Consider the following 19225-nt stretch of genomic DNA (forward strand, 5'->3'; position numbering starts at 1 on the left):
TTTTCCAAACACCGATGGAGGAGGACTTGACTAATCTTAGGAATGGAGTACCCTTTCCTCTGATTCAGAGTTCTGTGAGTTGCTCTCGGTCTCATATTTATGTGGATGCGGCGTGGTCTAAGGAGTTTGTTGCTGGGTTTGGCGGATGCATCCTTTTTTATAATGATATTGTTTCTGAGTTCTGTATCAAAGGAATGGCGGAGAATGCTGAACAAGCGGAAGCTTTGGCAATTAGGGAAGCCTTAAAGTGGGCGCTCTCGCGCAACATCCTCTATATTAACATTTTCTCCGATTGTCTTCAGGTTCTTGCCCAAGTCCTACGGTTCTCTCAACTCAAACATTGGACAAGGAACACTATTGACGATATAACCGAACTAGCGGCAAACTTTCATTGTATTTCTTTTGCTTATGTTCCTAGAATTTGTAATAAAGCCGCTCATAGGATAGCTCAGCGTGCTATTAATATGTAGGTCCCGTCAACCCGATTGTCAAAAAAAAACCTAGTTTACTTTCCATATTAAAAAAAAAAAAAAAAAAAAGACAATCACTATAGTCTATAACTAGAGATATTATTCCAAACAAAAAGTGAAAGATGTTATTACAATGCTATTTTCTTTCCAACCTTTATTCTCTTACGAATAATTTTATGGGTTCTTCTAACACGTGTTCACTAGAAACATGAGAAAAATGATTACGTATTTGAGGTAGTACCTCAGACCTTGTAGTTTTTGAGCATATACACATTTTTCTGAGCATATTACCATTTATAAATATAGTTTTTGAGCAATATTATATTTTTTTAGTGTAATGTTTTAGTAAATGTGCTCAAAAATTTTATACTAAAGCAAAACTCAAAAACTTTAAAATAAAACTCAGAAAATAAACAATAAGAGGTACTACCTCAAATGTATAGTCTATAAACTGAAGAAACATGTGCCCACAATCCATAAACACATGTTAGAAAAAAAACGTAATTTTATTAATGAAAACGAGAAGGTTTAAAGTATTCAGCTTGTCTCATTGAATACGGGCACTATCCGTCACAAGCTGAAGACGGATAATGCCCCTCTCACAATATCACAAGTGGGAGGGTATGAACTATGATCAAACTAGATCATGATGAATAATAGATGATTGTATGTGAGAACGATGGAGAGATAGGAAGAGAGAGAAAGAACAAAAGAGATGAATGATATTCTGTAAATTGATAAGTCATCAACTGATTACATGACATGAAGAACAAAAGAGATGAATGATATTCTGTAAATTGATAAGTCATCAACTGATTACATGACATGTATATATAGGTAGTTAGTTAAGTCGGTTAATCTAACAACCTAACAACCTATTATACTAACCACCTATATTCCACATCCTCCCCTCAAGATAGAACATCTTGGTATAATTTAAGGCCTAATTTGGCAGCAAATAAATGATGCTCCTGTTTGCCAAGAGCTTTAGTCATCAGGTCAGCCAGTTGCAGACCACTTCTAACATGCTGAGTATATAAAAATCCTTCCAGCTACTTGTCTCGAACAAAATGGCAATCGATATTCAAGTGTTTAGTCCTTTCATGAAATACTGGATTCAATGTTATTTGTTGTGCAGCTTTATTATCACAATACAAAGGTATTGACAGCTTTATTTCTACTCTGAGATCTTTGAGCAACTCTGCCAACCATACCAACTCACTGGTAGTGTAAGACATACTACGATATTCTGCTTTGCAGAACTCTTGCTGACAGTCACCTGTTTCTTGGTCTTCCAAGAAACAAGTGAGTTTCCAAGGAAGATACAATAGCCACTTAATGACCTACATCTTGATGCACAGGAGCCCCAATCAGCATTACTGAAGGCCTGTAAACTCAGAGATGCAGTAGAGGGATAAAATAGTCCAGCATTTACTGTCCCCTTGAGATACTTGAGCAAATGTTGTGCTGCTTGATAGTGATGTTCTCTTGGTTGACTTAGGAATTGGCTCAAATGTTGTACACTGTAAGCTATGTCTGGCCTAGTAAGACTGAGGTAGAGGAGCCTGCCGACAAGCCTTCTGTAGACTTCAGGATCATGAAGGAGCTCACCTTGATCAATAGCAAGCTTTAAACCCTTCTGCATAGGGAATGATGTTGCCTTGCAATCCTCAAAGCCTGCATCTTTAACGATGTCCAGAACATACTTCCGTTGGTTCAAAATTATGCCAGAGTCATTTCTCCCAATCTCCAATCCTAAGAAAAACCTCATCTCACCCAAGTCCTTAATGGTGTATTTAGAATGCAAAGCTGTCTTTAAAGAATTCAAGGCTTCTAAATCATCACCAATAAGGAGAATGTCATCAACATATACTAAAACCAAGGCCAACTTATTAGTCAAAGGATTCTGTAGAGTAAAGAGGGAGTAGTCCTGTTTAGACTGCACATAACCTTGTTGGATCAAAAATTTTGACAACTCTTGGTTCCATTGTCTAGATGCCTGTTTCAGGCCATACAAGGACCTTAGAAGCCTACAAACTTGACCTTTTCTAGCCTTAGTATAGCCCATGGGAAGCTTCATATAAACCTCTTCATCAAGATAACCATGAAGAAATGCATTATTAACATCCAATTGGAAAAGAGGCCATTTCCTTATAGCTGCAACTGCTAGTAAAGTTCTAACAGTAGTAAATTTTGCAACGGGAGAAAATGTATGCTTGTAGTCTTTATCTTTTATCTGATTGAATCCTTTAGCCACAAGCCTTGCCTTGAACCTTTCCACAATGCCATCAGCTCTATGTTTAATCTTATACACCCACTTACTACCTATAGCCTTCTTATCTTTAGGTAGATCAGTTAGTACCCAAGTATTATTCTTCTCAAGTGCCAATAACTCTTGTTCCATGGCAGCTATCTATCTAAAATCTTTACTAGCTTGATTGTAATAACTAGGCTCAATTTCTTTGATTACATTAGATAGTAATGAGATATAGGTTGAATCAAAATTATCAAGCTGCTGAATAACAGCTGTATGTAAAGCCGTGGAAATAGAAGGACAATGATATCCAGATAATCTGCTGGATGTCTTTCGTGTCCTGCTGGATCTCCTAACATCAAGAGGACCTGGAGAAGGAATAGACTGAAGGAACAGACTGTATAAAAACATCTTCATTGCTAGATAGAGGATTACTAGGTAAAACATGAGGAGTACTATTATTTTTAGTGATACTAACTGTTTGATTAGTAGGACCTGCTATATTATATGTTGAAGTAGATGATGATTCCTTGATAATGTCAATGTCAGAAATAAAATCAGTAGAAAATTGCTGAATATTGGTAGTCTTAAAAGGAAAATAATGCTCATAAAATACTACATCTCTATTAACAAAGACATCATGTGTCTCTAAATCATAGAGTTTGTAACATTTTTTAGCAGGGGGGTATCCAATGAAGAGGCACTTTCTAGCCTTTGGCATGAATTTATCCCTGACAGTAACAGGTCTAGTAGCATAGCATAAAGACCCAAAAACTCGTAATTCATCATAAACTGGTTTAGTATGAAACAATAGCTCATGAGGTGTTTGCCAGTTCAGAACAGAAGATGGTAGCTTGTTAATCAAATATGTAGCAGTAAGTAAGCAATCCCCCCAGAACTTAATAGGTATTGGGCATGAAACCTAAGAGCTCTTGCTGTCTCTAACAAGTGTCTATGCTTTCTCTCTACCCTACCATTCTGTTGAGGTCTACCAACAATGCTCCTTTGATGAATAATACCCTTAGATGCAAAATAATCATGACACTGTGTCTGAAAGAACTAAGTGCTATTATCAGATCTTATGACTTTGATTTTAGCATTAAATTGTGTCTCTACCAGATTTATAAAGCTAATAATCAAAACTAGGAACTTGGGTCTTTTGCTGAAGTAAAAAATTCCAGGTACTCCTGGAATAATCATCAAGAACAGTCAAGAAAGAATGAGCACCAGTGTAACACCCCCATACTCCAAGTGCCTTACCAGGACCACTCAGGTATAAGGACGTTACCATCTCGGTTACCCGAGACAATGATAATCAAATAAACAATAATGAAACAATATTTAAATAGTAATACTTTAGCGAAAAGGTTACAATCCAAAAACCAAACCAAATACTAATACATGTTCTCAAAACGGTTGCATCTCACTGAACTAATCAAAATGTATATGAAAACTCGTTAAACTACAGCGGAAGACTTCTATCATCTGATCGTGGCAATCCCAGCTATCCCATTACTCATGTCATACCTGCTCAATATCTGCTCACCATCCCCGAATGGATCACCGCAGGTTTTCAAAACATTCACCGGGGTCAGTACTAATTACACAAGAGGTATAATCAATAATACAGTAACCAATACAACTCAAACAATCATATATGATCAAGCACTCCACTCCATATCCGTCTCCGACTGTCCACTGGACCAGCCCTGCCAGTGGGGGACCGCAGCCGTTCCCACCTAAGTCCCGCTCATCATACCGAGCGATAACCCTGTCCCATTAATGTGCACATCCTCTTCCGTGGCGGGTTCCACGAAGGGCGAAACTAGGGCGTGAAGCCACTCCCGCAAGTGACTCCACTCAGCCGAGAACGCATCTCGAGAACCACAGACAAACAATCACAATCACAATCACAACATCGTCTGAATCAACCAATTATACTAATTACAAAGACAACACCACACCACATGTAAGTAATACGAGTAGGGAAACCCTACCTGGAAAGCACAATTGTCGACGATCTCACAAATTAAGTCAAAAAGCTTCCTCTACGAATCCTCCTCCTAATTATACAAGCACATAATTACTACTATGCACATAACACAACAAAATCCCCAATTCCCAATATTAGGGTTTAACTAACTTTGACGAAATACAATCAAAACGGTATAAAGGTCTTACCCTCGACGCAAGGATTACAACGGTGTAAAGACAAGTGAAATCTGACCTTCCAAGCTCCGGGATTTGTTAACAATGCGATTAAGGTGATGAACGTAGTTTGCTTTCTCTTCTCACAGTGATTTAGGTTTTAGAAAAGTGATTAGAATGAATGACGAAAAGATTATATACCTTAATCGCATAATTAACGAAACCCGAGAAAACAACCCCAGAAACCGGCTACTCGATCGAGTAGCCCGTACTGATCGAGTACCCCTACTCGATCGAGTATCCTAGTTACTCGATCGAGTACCCAACAGGTCAGAAACTATTTTATTTCGCAAAACTTCCTTACTCGACAGAGTAAGGCCTACTCGATAGAGTACCCCAAGACTCATAAATACGGAGTATTACAACCAGTCCTATCAGACTGTTTATATGGCCCCCATAAATCCATATGAACAAGATCAAAACATTTTGTAGCATGTGAAAGACTTATATGAAAAGGCAAAGAATGATGTTTGACCAGAACACAAGTTTCACAGAACATTTTATTAACTCTTTGCATCATAATAGGATTTACATGCTTTAGTTTCTCAGCAGATGAGTGACCAAGTATAGAATGAAAGAGAGCTACATTTATTTGCTGAACAACATTAGATGTATTTAAGCTAGTTGTATTACATGCTTTTGAAGTAACAGAAATCCTAAGTGTGTATAAATCTCTTGTTCTTTTACCAACTGTAATAGTAGTATTACTTGAAGGGTCCTGAAACAAACAATTATTATCTGAGAATGTAACAAGCAATTTAGACCTGGAAATTAACTTGCCTACAGACAAAAGATTAGGTTTAAAATCAGGTATAAGCAGAACATCATATAAAACAATATATTTGGTCAGATATAGTGTCCTAGTTTTATAAACTGGTTTCAATGTGCCATCAGGTAAAGCTACAAACAATGGCTGTGGCAAATCAATAACATTATGTAAGATGGAAGCATTTGAAGTCATATGGTCAGATGCTCCAGTGTCAATCACGCAGTCTTTGTAAAAGGAAAAACCATAATTAACAAAGGAACAAGGAGGAGAGATACCTGCAAAATGGCTAAAAGCCTGAGAATTAGGTTCACCAGTTTGAGAAGAAGAAGCCTTGTCAGATAAAGCCTGAAGAACCTTAGTCATTACAGAATCAACAATACCTTGCACAAGATCAGGTGAAACTTGGGAAACCTGAGAATTCTAAAAAGCATGAGAAACACCAGCAGACACTGAAGCATTCTGATGGTCTGGTAACGACATCCCAGGTGTATTAAAGTCAAAAGAATTGGGATAAAGAAGACCCCCATTCTGAGAAATAGGACCACAAACAGGTGCATATTCATCATCCTGGTTATGGCAAACTGCTGCAGTATTTGCAGGTTTAGGAATAGCTGGGTTAATTGTTCCAGCAGAATTGGCAGTCTTCTTGGCTTGCTTAGCTTTCCAAGCCTTAAATTTGTAGCAATGCTCAATAATGTGTCCCTTAATGTCACAAAACAAGCAAGTCTGAAGTTGAAAACAATCTTCAGTCTTATGGTTTGATTTGTCACACTTAGCACATGGTATAACAGGCTGAGCAAGGACATTAGCTTGACCAGAATTGTCTTTAGAACGCTTGCCCTTTGCATTGTCCTCAGCAGATTTGTGATTACCAAATATTTTCTTAGCAGCATAGGCAACACTCTCAAGAACAGCAGAATTATTGTTATCATTAATGGATTTTTACCTTTCAATCTTTTGCAAAATCCCTAAAGCACGTTTTATGGGAGGAAGGGGTTCCATAGACAACAAAGATGATTGGACTTGTTCATAACCACCATGTAATCCCATCAACAACTGAATTAACTTGGATTGGGTATCCCTTTCTACCAACCGTTTAAGCATATTGCAAGTACATTTAGCCATAACCCCACAACTACATTGAGGCATAGGATCCATGTGATCTATGTTTTCCCACAATCCCTTGATTTTACCATAATAGTCAAACAAAGAGGCATTTTCTTGTTTAATATTTGCAAGTTCTTTCTTTAACTCGTATAATTCTAGCACATTTAGCTGACCATAACGCTCAACTAATTCAGACCAAAGATGCTTAGATGACTGAGTATATTGAAAATTATCTTGCAAGTTCATAATCATAGAATTCTTAATCCAACGAGAGACAAGTATATCACAACGAATCCAAGCATTATACCTTTTATCAGACTTGTCAAGAAGAGAGCATTCACCAGAAATAAAACAAATCTTGTTTTTGGAAAGAAGCGCCTGGATTATGTCTTGCTGCCATTGACGAAAATTGGAACCATCAAATAGAGTTTCTGACAACTTCAACCCAGGTTGATCAGTTGGAGACAGAAAAAACGGATCATCGAGAGGAGAATACAGAGAATCTTGTGCAGCTGATTGAGAATTTGTATCAGATTGCGACATGATTGTGTATTTGTGATAAGAAAAGAAAAAATTTATGAGAAAAATTCAAAGATTTAACAATGAATATGTTTGATAATTGATGCGGAAGCGATTTATTGGATCTTTAAACCACTGATACCATATGAACTATGATCAAACTAGATCATGATGAGAAATTGATGATTGTATGTGAGAACGATGGAGAGATAGGAAGAGAGAGAAAGAACAAAAGAGATGAATGATATTCTGTAAATTGATAAGTCATCAACTGATTACATGACATGAAGAACAAAAGAGATGAATGATATTCTGTAAATTGATAAGTCATCAACTGATTACATGACATGTATATATAGGTAGTTAGTTAAGTCGGTTAATCTAACAACCTATTATACTAACCACCTATATTCCACAGAGGGCATGTGAGGTGCTCCATTTAATTCTCACTTGGTTTGCCACTTGCATATTGTGAGAGGGGCACTATTCGTCTTCAGCTTGTGACGGATAGTGCCCGTCTTCAATGAGAATTTGTGTAAAGTATTTGACATAAATTTAAATTTAATTTGGTTTTCTTAGAGAAAAATATTTGAGAAGGTTGAAAAAGAAGAAACCCTTAAAGTTACTTTATAATAATCCATTATAGAAATTACTCCTCAATTATTATTACGTTTTATATTTTTCTTGGAAAATATTTTAATCAAGAATAAATAAAAGTTTGGAACGGAAGGAGTAATATAGCAAGTACAAAAAAATTATAGTTAATATGATGAGAGAACAGAGGAAAATGTACTTGGATTTAGATGTTTGTTGTGATTGTAACTTGTAAGACAAGGGACGTAGTATCATTACGATTTTAACATTGTAAATTCTTTTTTTTTTACAACAATAAACTGTTATAAATAAATAAAAATCGGTACAGAGTACATTAGAGTACAAACAAAGGGGCATTAGCAACCCCAAAACTACGTGCGACCCAAGTACAAGTAGTGCTAACCAAAGAAACAAGTCGACTCTTCTTGAACGGTGGATGGTAATGAGCATCAAACTCGAGAGATTGGACATCCTTCCGCTTCATCCTCATAACGTTAACAGTAGTGCGGGTGTACCTGCAAAAAGAAGCTGAAACCATAGATCTTTTCCCTCTATTGGCAATAGCACGATCCTTAACAACATTCGGGTGGTAATGTCTCTCCTTAGTAAATGAAATCTCCCTGACAGCCGCAAACTCAAACTTGATCGATGAGATCTTAGTAGGATATGGAGAGTCTGAATTAAGACGGGTCTTCTTATCAACTTGAACGTCGGCCTCCTCCTTAACCAACTGAACACTGTCAGTCTGTTCAACAGTACTAATGTGTAAAAAGTTCTCCATTGTAGGAGAAATAGGAACTTCTGCTGTCCCATGAAATTCGTCATGGGGAGTTCCCGTCTGGATAGTTTTAGAGACGAGGGTATGAACCCTCATAAAAGACATGGACCTTGGGTGGTAGAATCCCAAATTCGAGCCACGTATCAAATTATCATAATCTTGAGATGAGAGATGGAGAGTATTATGAGATCGTTTCTTGTTGGTAAAGCGGAACTGACGAGATGTTGAGTTAGTAGAGGAGGAAGAACAGACCTTCGTTGTATCATTCGAGGCCTCAGCAGGCGAACTGCTACTGTTATTGTTGGAATCCATAGGCACATCTGGCAAGCTGCTAGAATCACAACCAGATGGCGAAGCGGGAAACGACATGGGCTGCTTTCCATGCCCTTCAATTCCAGAAGATAACAATGATCCATAAATTGCTGTCGCGACCATCTTCTCCTCCATTCCAGCTGCTTCTTGATGTTGGTGAGAAGAAACAACTGCCTGACCTGGGAGAGAAGTAACAAACACTTTCCCTGCTCGAACATCATTCGCATTTAAGGAGTCAACGACAACCCGCTTACCATTTTTGTTAATGGCAAGACATTGCTCAATTTCTTTCAGCTCTTGGAGAATATCTTTGTTATGGGGCTCAATCAAACGTGCTTCCTCCAAAGAAATAAAAGCCTCTCTAAACCGATCCAATTGTTTAAGAGCTACCGCCTTACGAAAAAGAGCTTTAGTATTGCGAGGAAAGAAATTTAAGACCATAGAACAGTAGGTCAAAGCCACGTCAGAAGCTTGAAGCTTATTAGCACACGCTGCTAAATTTAAGCACAAAGATATAGCGAGCGATAAGGTTGGGTTTAAATCAAGTACGCTTTTGTCTTTGATAGACATACATAGAAAGCGACATGCCTTATCGTAAGAGTCTCCCGCCTGACCAAACTGATGTTGTCGAAAAAGATTGTTACCGAAATCTTTAAGGGCTTGAATTTGAAAAGAAGGTGAAAAATCTAATTGGGTAAAAACTTTCAGAAATTCAACTTCTTCAGCCGACAACTTCTCATTACCATTAAAAAGGATGAAGAATTCAAGAAAGTCGGAACTAGAACTTAAAGGGCGCCATAACTTAACAACTAAGGGAAACACAGGAAGAAAAACTTGAGAACGTAAAACGAACTAGGCAGGGAAACGAACAAACAGAGAAGAGGAAGACTACTACAACCAACCATCCAACCCAAATACCCCACCGCCGGCAAACACTCAACCAAAGCGAAACACAGAGGAAACAAACCACCTCACAACACCCTCGACAACCCCTAAGAAACAAAGACCAACCCCAAAGACGAGGAATTGGGTACTGCAAACCAGAACTCGCTTGATTACCCATCAATTACACCAAAAACAAACGAAAAGCAAAGACATACGATTAGAAGAGAGACCAGAGGCCAAAGTAAAGCTTCAAATAAAATAGATAGAGCAAAGGACACAAACTGTCATAGCCCAGTTAACAGATAAAGGTAGAGTAAAGGCGATTGAAGAAACAAATTGCCCATAAGTGGAACTGAAAAGGAGAATTGGACAACAAGTCCAAATAACTTCAAACCTGTTAAGTGCCCAGAAGAAGAAAACAGCTTAAAAAGAAATTTTGATTGCAACCAGCGAATCAAAAACCAGAAACGATGAATTCGTGCAAAGAACTGATCTGTCTTTGGGCAAAAAATGTGGTAGCAGAATCTGGTAACAAAAAGGATGGTATTGGGGATTTATGAAGATCCGGAAAACAAAGAAGCAAGGTGGTGCGAAGACGGGTTGAGGATGTGATCGAAACCGTGGTCGAGGATATGAAACCGCCAGAGAGTAACCATTTCCTCTCATAAAATGTCCATGAAAGGTGAGTGGGGAAGCACATGGGGATGCCCCACCTTATCCCCTCCCCTTTTTGTGAGAGGTCTTCAGCTTGCGACGGAATTAGCCCGTCACAAGTAAGACGCTTTGTTGTTGTTATTGTAAGACTGTCTCATAAGGAAACAGAGAATTGGCCTATAATATTAACTATCTTATTTTCACAACTAAACATATGAGATAAATAAAGATATAAAAACGAATAAAGGTAAAAAATAAAAAAGTAACGTTCAACATGATTGGCAATTATAAGTGGTAAATTATATACAAAGCGTCTTGCTTGTGACGGACAATATCCGTCACAAGCTGAAGACCTCTCACAATAAAACAAGTGGGTTGGCAAGTGGGAGGGAAAATGGAGCACCATGCATATTGTCACTTGCATCTTGTGAGAGGGACACTATCCGTCTTCAGCTTGTGACGGATAGTGCCCGTCTTCAATGAGATTTTGTGAATTATATAATCCACAAGATCACAGCCACCACACTAACATGCTTAAAAATTAAAATGGGTCCTCCTCGATCTCGAAGCATTCAACACAGTATGGCTAATCGACCTATATAAACCTTCTTCCCTCATTTCACTTTCTCATCATCCTCCTTCTATAACTTACTTTAATTACTTCTTCTACAAATATTCTTGTAATAAAAGCCATATTACAACACAAATTATTATTCAGTAAGTCTCCTAAGAAACCGTCTCACACTAAGTTAGTGTGAACATTAACATACATTAGAGGAATTAAACATGCATATTACAAAGAACAAGTTTATGAAAACATCCTTAATAAAGTGGAGAAAAACATTATCTTTAGCATATGAATCATGCTCATTCCATTGGTGTTTTCGGCCGAATAACTCGTCTAGGTGCGAATTACGAGGCATTCAAAAACGGGTCGATATTCCACGGGACGTACCAAAGGGTCATATGGCTATATATGTTGGACAAAATGTAAGGAGATTTGTAATAGAGATAAGTTTGCTTAACAACCCTTTATTTGTAGCGTTACTCGACATGGCTAGAGAAGAATATGATGATTCTACGCCGATTAAACTTTGGATTCCTTGTGATGAAGCAATGTTCATTGACGTTGTTCGTTGCGCTAGCTCGACGAGGGAACGACGTCGTTTCTTGCGATTTAGCCTACTTTGTCTATAAGAAATTATTATTGTGTAATTAAAGTGTGTGGAGTATGCTCATCCTTTGAGTAGAGTTATTCGTTCATGTAGATTTATTCATCCATATTATATATAGTTTATTAATTAATCCTTTTTCAAGAATCTTATTGCAATGTGTAATAGGTACATGAATTTAGAATCTTATAAAATATTTTGATTCACTTATAATTAAGGGGTCTCACTTTTAAGTTTGAAATAAAACCTTTCAAATGTATTTGGAAGACTCGTTTTATTTGCAATAAAAAGTTACTCCGTAATAAGAAGAGTATGCGTATTTCTAGGTGGTGAGTAGCAAGTGTGTAGACTTGATAAATGGGTCAATCGATTTGAGTTGTTTGTGTTGGGTTAGCTTGGATCGGGTCATCTTGAATTTGTCATGCAAATTTTTTTTGGTTACTTCAGGGTTAGGTCAATTTCAGATGTGTTGTTGTCAAGTCACTTCAAATTCGTTGACACTAAGACTAAATATTCTTTAAAATATTGATTATTACTGGTTAGACGTATCGGCTTTCGTGGTTGATATTTGAGTAACATATTGCCTATGAGACTAAGGATATATTAGCAGATACCATAGTGAACAACTTGACCAAAATAAATTAATTGATAGGGAATGTACATACATAAGCACTTGATCCGTCAATTGGTGTCGTGTTATGTTTTAACCGGTAAAGATTTGACTCGCATATATGATAATATGAGCACATAGGACATAGCACTCCCAAAAAAGTGTTAGTAGTACTAAAGAAGAAGACCAACCATGTTTGTGGAAGTGTGGATTACTCTTCTTTGAGGCACCTAGCTAATGTAGTCAGCAACAACTCATTTCCCACAAATTCTCATTATAGACGGACACTATCCGTCTATACGTATAGACGGATACCATTTCCCCTCACAAAATACCCATTTGCCATAAAGTGGTAAGCATTTTATTAGAGGTCTTTACCCGTCTATTCGCCCCACCCGTCTATACCAAGACCTATTGCCCATTTCCCCTCGTGCGGGTCTTTTTATTTATTTTATACCACCTAATTTAATGCTTCATCTCTGTGACGCATTATCATACTCTCTTAATTATTCAAATCTTGTTAAAGTACGTACACTCACCATAAAATGTAAAACTCACCATTAATTATTTGCAATACACACGTGATTTTTGCCTTATAAATAATGTCATACAACTAAGTATTCTAATTTTGCTCCATAACATCCATCAACTTGTTGCCTCACGGTTGCTATGTTCGGACTTCGGAGTCCTTTATAGCATGAGTAGTGCTATATCTAGTTTGTGGGGACTGGAGTAGGGTTTTCAGACTTCACAAATATTTTTTTTAGTTTTTTTCTCCTTTTTAAAAAAATAAATAAAAACGATTCGGGATTAACCAATCTGCATACGCATTCGCCTTGGACGTCTTCTGCAAGGTGATCAGGAGCATTCATATCCTCATAAACAACCATCTGTTCTGACTGAGTCACCCCTAGATTTGCAAACCAATCCGCACTCGCATTACTGGGTCACACGCTTCCGCCTCGTGTAAATATGTTGTAACTCGACTTTCCACGATAAGTCCACAATGAAACGTTTGACAAATCTTCACTTCTTCACTATATGATAATGAGTCATACGGTGGATCCTCTCATTTTTCATAAGGCTCATCACTACTTGGAAATCCGTTTGGATCATGAGACGAGGGAACTGAGGAAACAGAATGTCCTCGAACAGAATTTAAGCCCCAACCATATATCTATTTTTGCTTACACTTCCAAGAAGACTTATCCTGGAATATAGAACCAGAGAGCATTCTTTGCTTGTTTTTGCTTACAAATTATACAATAAGAAGATCTTAACCGATGATACCAAAACATACCTTTAAAAAAATTAATTACTCACTCACTTATTACTATCAACTATGGAGTATCAACAAATGAGGTATTTAACGTACAAAAACAACCATTGTAGAGTTAACAGTCTTCCGAAATAATTATCAATCAGTATCAATATTCAATATCAATATATATTTTAATTGAGAAGTTCAATTGAATTTCATAAATCTCAGATCTTGCGTGTTACAATGTATGTTGAGAACACCGAAAGAATTTATTCAAAAAATCAAGTATTCATTGAACAACATGAATAATGACTGCAAGTTCTATTAAGATGAATGAAGGCCATAGCAGAAAATTCCCTTCCAACACAGTTGTAAATGCTGATTTTTTCCAGCTAGGAATTTCAAAGCAAAAAATTTACGGCTTACCCTAACATCTGCTGATTAAGCAAGCAATTTAGAGATGCTCACAGACGGCCTTCGTGAAATCAGACGTAGTAGATGTGCCACCAAGGTCGCCAGTTCGGTACTTACCCTCAGCAATTGTGTCTAAAACAGCTTTCTGGATATTATCGGCTTTGTCATGTAGCTCCAAGTGCCGTAGCATTGCCACGCTGCTCAAGAGCAAAGCTGTTGGATTTGCCAGGTTCTGTATGAAGAAATTGCAACAGAGATAACTTATGAGAAAGGCTAGTTCAGATTAGGCCCCAGACGTATCATTAATTCAACATATGAACATGTACTATCAATTTTCCATTTCCTAATTGCCATTCTTTGACACTGAATTACTCTGACAAAATAATACTTTGTGCCAGTTTCACCAAGCTCAAGGATGCAGTTCAGGTGCTTTGAGGCTGAAACTTGGCCACAAAAAAAGCCTTTTTCCAAAACAAAACTATATTGACTTCTGCTGACTCAATCTTATTAAGTTCTGGCGCTGCTACAATCAGGGAACAAGGTCATAGTTGCGTATACCTCCTCACAGAGTTTTTTAATTTGCCACGGCCTTTTGCTGCTCAAAGTGCATAATTTTTAGTTTTGAAACGCCTTAAGGTGCACCCGGGTCATGACAACATGAGGTCCCTGACGACGAGGAGCACGCCTAATGCGTAAGAACTCTAAGCAGCACACAGTTTTGCAAATAAATCTGTAATTTCAATACAATATATTGTGCAGCAATAGTCTCTTTCAAATTTTTAAAGACAGCTAACATGTACATTAATATACGTATATAACCATTGGTTAGATATCACATCACATACGGAGTAATTCTATATAAAGGTCAACTTTGCTAAGCAAAATCTCTTTCCCAAAAGGTCCGTGATGCTTTATTTAAATACCTAGAAATGGTCATAGGATCTTGAAATTTGAAACTGTTCTCACCCCATTCCTTGTCACCCACAAACCACAGATGTGGAAGTAAGAAACAAAAAAGAATGAAAAAAGAAAACTAAACATAATATGATAATCACGCAATATTAGGGAATAAGGCAAACCTTTCCAGCAATATCAGGAGCTGAGCCATGCACAGCCTCAGCAAGGGCAATACCTCCTTCACCAATGTTGCAGCTGAATGGAAAGGGAAAATAATAGTGAGAAGCCAACGTTAGCCTTCACGTAAGATGAAAGTTCATCTCACAAGCAAGATCGGGTAAGAGTAAGAAAAGGGAAATATTACCTTGGTGTTAAACCCAAGCCCCCAATTAGACCAGCACACAGATCACTGATAATATCACCATACAGATTAGGCATTACCAATACGTCAAAGAGTGCAGGGTTCTTCACAAGCTGTACAAAGAGAGCAATACTACACATGAGATTTTTGTTACATACTAGACCTCAATTGAAAACAAAGAGAGTCAAAAGCTTAAGAAAGAGCATGTGGTAAATGAAAAGACACCTATACGGCTATATGAGAGATATCCCTCAATCTTACTTATGTTGTACCCTTTTCATTTTGGTAGTCAACTTTGACTACTATTTCTCACATTATACTCCCCTCCATTTCTTTATTTTCTTTCACTTTAAAAGCGACACATTTTTTAAGGAAAACAATGAAGTAGAAAGGGGGGAAAAGTAGGCGAGGGACTTGCATAAGACAAAGGTAAAATACAGCAAAGAGAGTGAAAGAAATCATAGAAAGGGACCAAAAAGGATAAGTGTTAGAACTCAACAATAGGTGCAACTTGCAACTTTTTTGTAAAGATGATGTTAAAACAATTATTCTGGTAAATTAAACTTGACAAATCTGACCGTCATTTTTTTTTTGAAGGAAAATCTGACAGTCATTTAGATACACTATAAATCGAACAGAGGTAGAACAAAATAAGACTCGGCATAAGAGATTCACTTAGCAAACTCTTCCCAGCCTAACAGACATTATAGCTAACATTTGCAATCAGAGTACTAACACTTCATTGCAGATCTACCACGTGAAGCAGAAAAATAAGGAAAAGACAAACCACGTCCGACTCACTAGAACAACATCTATAGGACTCCATCAGAGAGCTTTCTTTGGTTGAAGTATAGACCTCATGAATGGAAGAAAAAATCTAGAGTTTACTCACTTCTAAATACCTATCCCGACTACGTTAGGATGAGCTGATAACCAGAACAAATGGAAAAGATCAAAAGTAACTAGTCTTCTACTCTAACCGAGTATACATACTTTTAAAAATTTCCAAAATGAGAAAAGAAATACAAGCTAACTCAACTGAATCTGAAACATACCATCATGCAGCAATTGTCAATGACAACTTCCTCATATATTATGTCAGGATATTTCTCTGCAACTTCCCTGCAACACTGAGACAAAAAGGGAGGGAGGGGAGAAGACAAAATGATTATCGCATTAGTAAACCAACCAGAAAAAAAGCAAGGAAATGAAAAAGGCTGCATAAACAGTCATAATAAACCTTCAAAAATAGACCATCGGTTTTCTGCATGATATTGGCTTTGTGTATCGCAGACACCCTTTGTCTTCCATGAGCCCTTGCATACTGAAAGGCGTACTCTGCAACCCTTAAACTCGCTTGACGAGTAATGATCTTGAGGCTCTCAACCACACCCCTAACCACCTAGATCCATGGGTATCATAAGCAAATAGAACCAAATACAGACCATGGTATATGTAATGATATTCAAAAGCAGACTACATACTTGGTGTTCGAGTCCACTGTATTCACCTTCAGTGTTCTCACGGATAGTGACGAGATCAACATCATCATATCTGGTCTTATAGCCAGGCAAACTGAAGCATGGTCTGACATTGGCATACAAGTTAAGTTCTTTCCTTAGAGTAAGGTTCAGAGAGCGATGACCCTTCCCAATAGGTGTAGCCATAGGGCCTTTTAGACCAACCTTATTTTTGCGTAGTGAATCAAGACTTGCCTCAGTGAGAAAGCTTTGAGTTTTAGGGTCTATTTCCTTCCCAACAAAGTGCTCCTCCCATACAATCGGTACCTCCGCTACTCTAAAGATCTGCATTGAGACAAGCAGTAGAAATGTTAGTCAAGATTCATCTAATTCCTTCCCTCATTGCAGTCACAAAGTCAGATCCAAAGATGTTCAAAATGTAGAGACGCTATCAGCCTGCCACAAAGCTGCAGTCGGGGTCCTACATTACAAGGTTTCTATCCAATGTTCAAATGGATGCTTTTTAGTATGTGCGGCATCGTCTATTGCCAGTTGAACTCAAGTTACTCTTATATTGAATAGCTACATCTACAAAAGCTGCTACTTTCTAGATTTATCACAAAATTGTGGCAGATAAACTGTGAACATTCCAGAATTAAAGGAAAATAGCTTCAGATGGCTCATCAGATAGCAATGATAGTACAATAGAACATTTCTCTGAACACCTTTAACATAATCAAAGACTGATTTGGTTTCCATATCAGGATCTGTAGCATAGTACTTGCAACAGACAATAAACTTAATAATCTCCAAGCGTACAATCCACAAAAAACATTTTTTTCTACATCTGGTCCAGAATCCTAATATCCACAAAGTGTTTGGTGCCTTATACTCGCTTACTGAATATTATTGATATTGCACTGCTTAATTTTTCAGCATATAATTTCCAACTGCAGAAAATCTAACTTATTAAGTGTTGATATGTGATATTTGCTGAGCTCATGTATCCCCGTTTTCTGAAACAGTTCAGACGCCTATTTTCATAGTACTGTGCACAACAACAAAAGCTCTTTCACGTCTAATGTAAGAACAAAGCATTTCTGCTTGGCAAAATATTTTGAATGCGAGTCTCGGCAAGAAAGCTATAAACAGCTTTATAATCTTTCTAGCTCATTCTAATTTCTAACGAACGTTCTCAGTTTGACTTTCCTATTACTGTTCCAAAATAGAAATTGCATTCAGTTACGCGTTGAACATTTACCATATAAACCTCACGAATACTACTTGAGACAGAATCTGCAACAATGGCGAGAACAACACCCCCGTGCATATACCATTAATACAGCATTAAGTGGAGTCAACTGCACATCACCTGACAGCCCTAACTAGATGAATTACAATTTCTAAGGCACGACACGGGGTAAAATATCCGCATAGGAGGTCCAAATATACGCAATCTTACCCTCAATGCACGACACGGGGTAAACAACAATAATACGAAACTTTTATCTAAAATCTTTGATTATTTCAAAGTTACTCTACTGCATTATAATTGACTCTATTGCCAGCACTAAACAATAACGCAACTCATCAAAATTACAGCCATCTGAATTCAGTCCAAATTTCGCCGTAAACGCATAATTGAACAAAACAATCCACAGAGAATAACATGATGTCAAAATTCTCAATACATAAACAAACATATAACAACAATTATTATAAAACCGGGTAAACAAATGACGGAGACGGAAAGAGTGCAAATTTCGAACCTGTTTAACGGATTCAGCGATCTCAGGTCCAATACCATCACCAGGAAATAGAGTAGCAGTAATCGGCGTCGTTGACGAAGAAAGTTGTCGGAAATTAGGGTTCGTTACAAAACTCGATTGTTTTTGCAGAATTCGACGCATAATTTGCGACGCCATTGATGAATTCAATCGAAATCGAGAAAAAAGTCGAACGTTCAATCAATTATTGAGAGGATTGAAAAAAAGGGGAATTAATAATAGAGATTGATGAATTTGTTTATCGACGATTTATAGCGTGAAGGGGGAAATTACGGAAGGAACCTTTAAACGAAGGGAAAAGCCGCGCGAGTGGTGAGTGATGAGTTGATGACGGAAAATAAAAGTCCTTTATGGCCTCTTCAATTGGCCTACGAGTGCTTCAAAGATTAGGATCTTTACAAACCTAATTAATATCACAAAATAAAATGGATGGTGTTATCGGGTTATATTATGAATATTACGACTTTGTATTTTTTTTACTACGGAATAATTATTTGAGCGTTTTATACAAGTATAGGTAAATAAAGAGTTAAGGGTAAGAAAAGGATCCAAACTTTGCAATTTTTTCCAGTTAAGGACCTAAACGTTTAAATTTTACAGTTAAGGCATTCAATTAACACCGTTAACTTACTATTATGTGAAGAATGCTAAGCCCACTAAAATTAAAAACTAAAACCCACATCCTTTATTTTTAATCTATTCTAATTCTGACA

At 37.3% G+C, this 19225-nt stretch overlaps 2 protein-coding genes across 2 annotated transcripts; both read right to left on the bottom strand.

The window, feature by feature from the left end:
* Positions 1-2883: 2883 nt before the first annotated feature.
* On the bottom strand, positions 2884-6064 carry LOC141641088 (uncharacterized). Its single transcript, XM_074449766.1, has 3 exons — positions 5299-6064; positions 3203-3516; positions 2884-3108 (listed from the first exon to the last, which is right to left on the bottom strand). Exons 1-3 carry the CDS (start codon positions 6062-6064, stop codon positions 2884-2886), a joined length of 1305 nt encoding a protein of 434 aa, XP_074305867.1.
* Positions 6065-13746: 7682 nt separating this feature from the next.
* LOC141599919 (isocitrate dehydrogenase [NAD] catalytic subunit 5, mitochondrial-like) lies at positions 13747-18868 on the bottom strand. Its single transcript, XM_074420045.1, has 7 exons — positions 18495-18868; positions 16750-17070; positions 16506-16667; positions 16321-16395; positions 15269-15378; positions 15087-15159; positions 13747-14239 (listed from the first exon to the last, which is right to left on the bottom strand). The coding sequence occupies exons 1-7, from the start codon at positions 18648-18650 to the stop codon at positions 14048-14050; spliced, it is 1089 nt and encodes a 362-aa protein (XP_074276146.1). The 5' UTR covers positions 18651-18868; the 3' UTR covers positions 13747-14047.
* Between the last annotated feature and the right edge of the window lie 357 nt (positions 18869-19225).

Source organism: Silene latifolia, chromosome 1 (genome assembly GCF_048544455.1).
Source record: "Silene latifolia isolate original U9 population chromosome 1, ASM4854445v1, whole genome shotgun sequence".
NCBI classification, from domain to species: Eukaryota; Viridiplantae; Streptophyta; class Magnoliopsida; order Caryophyllales; family Caryophyllaceae; genus Silene; species Silene latifolia.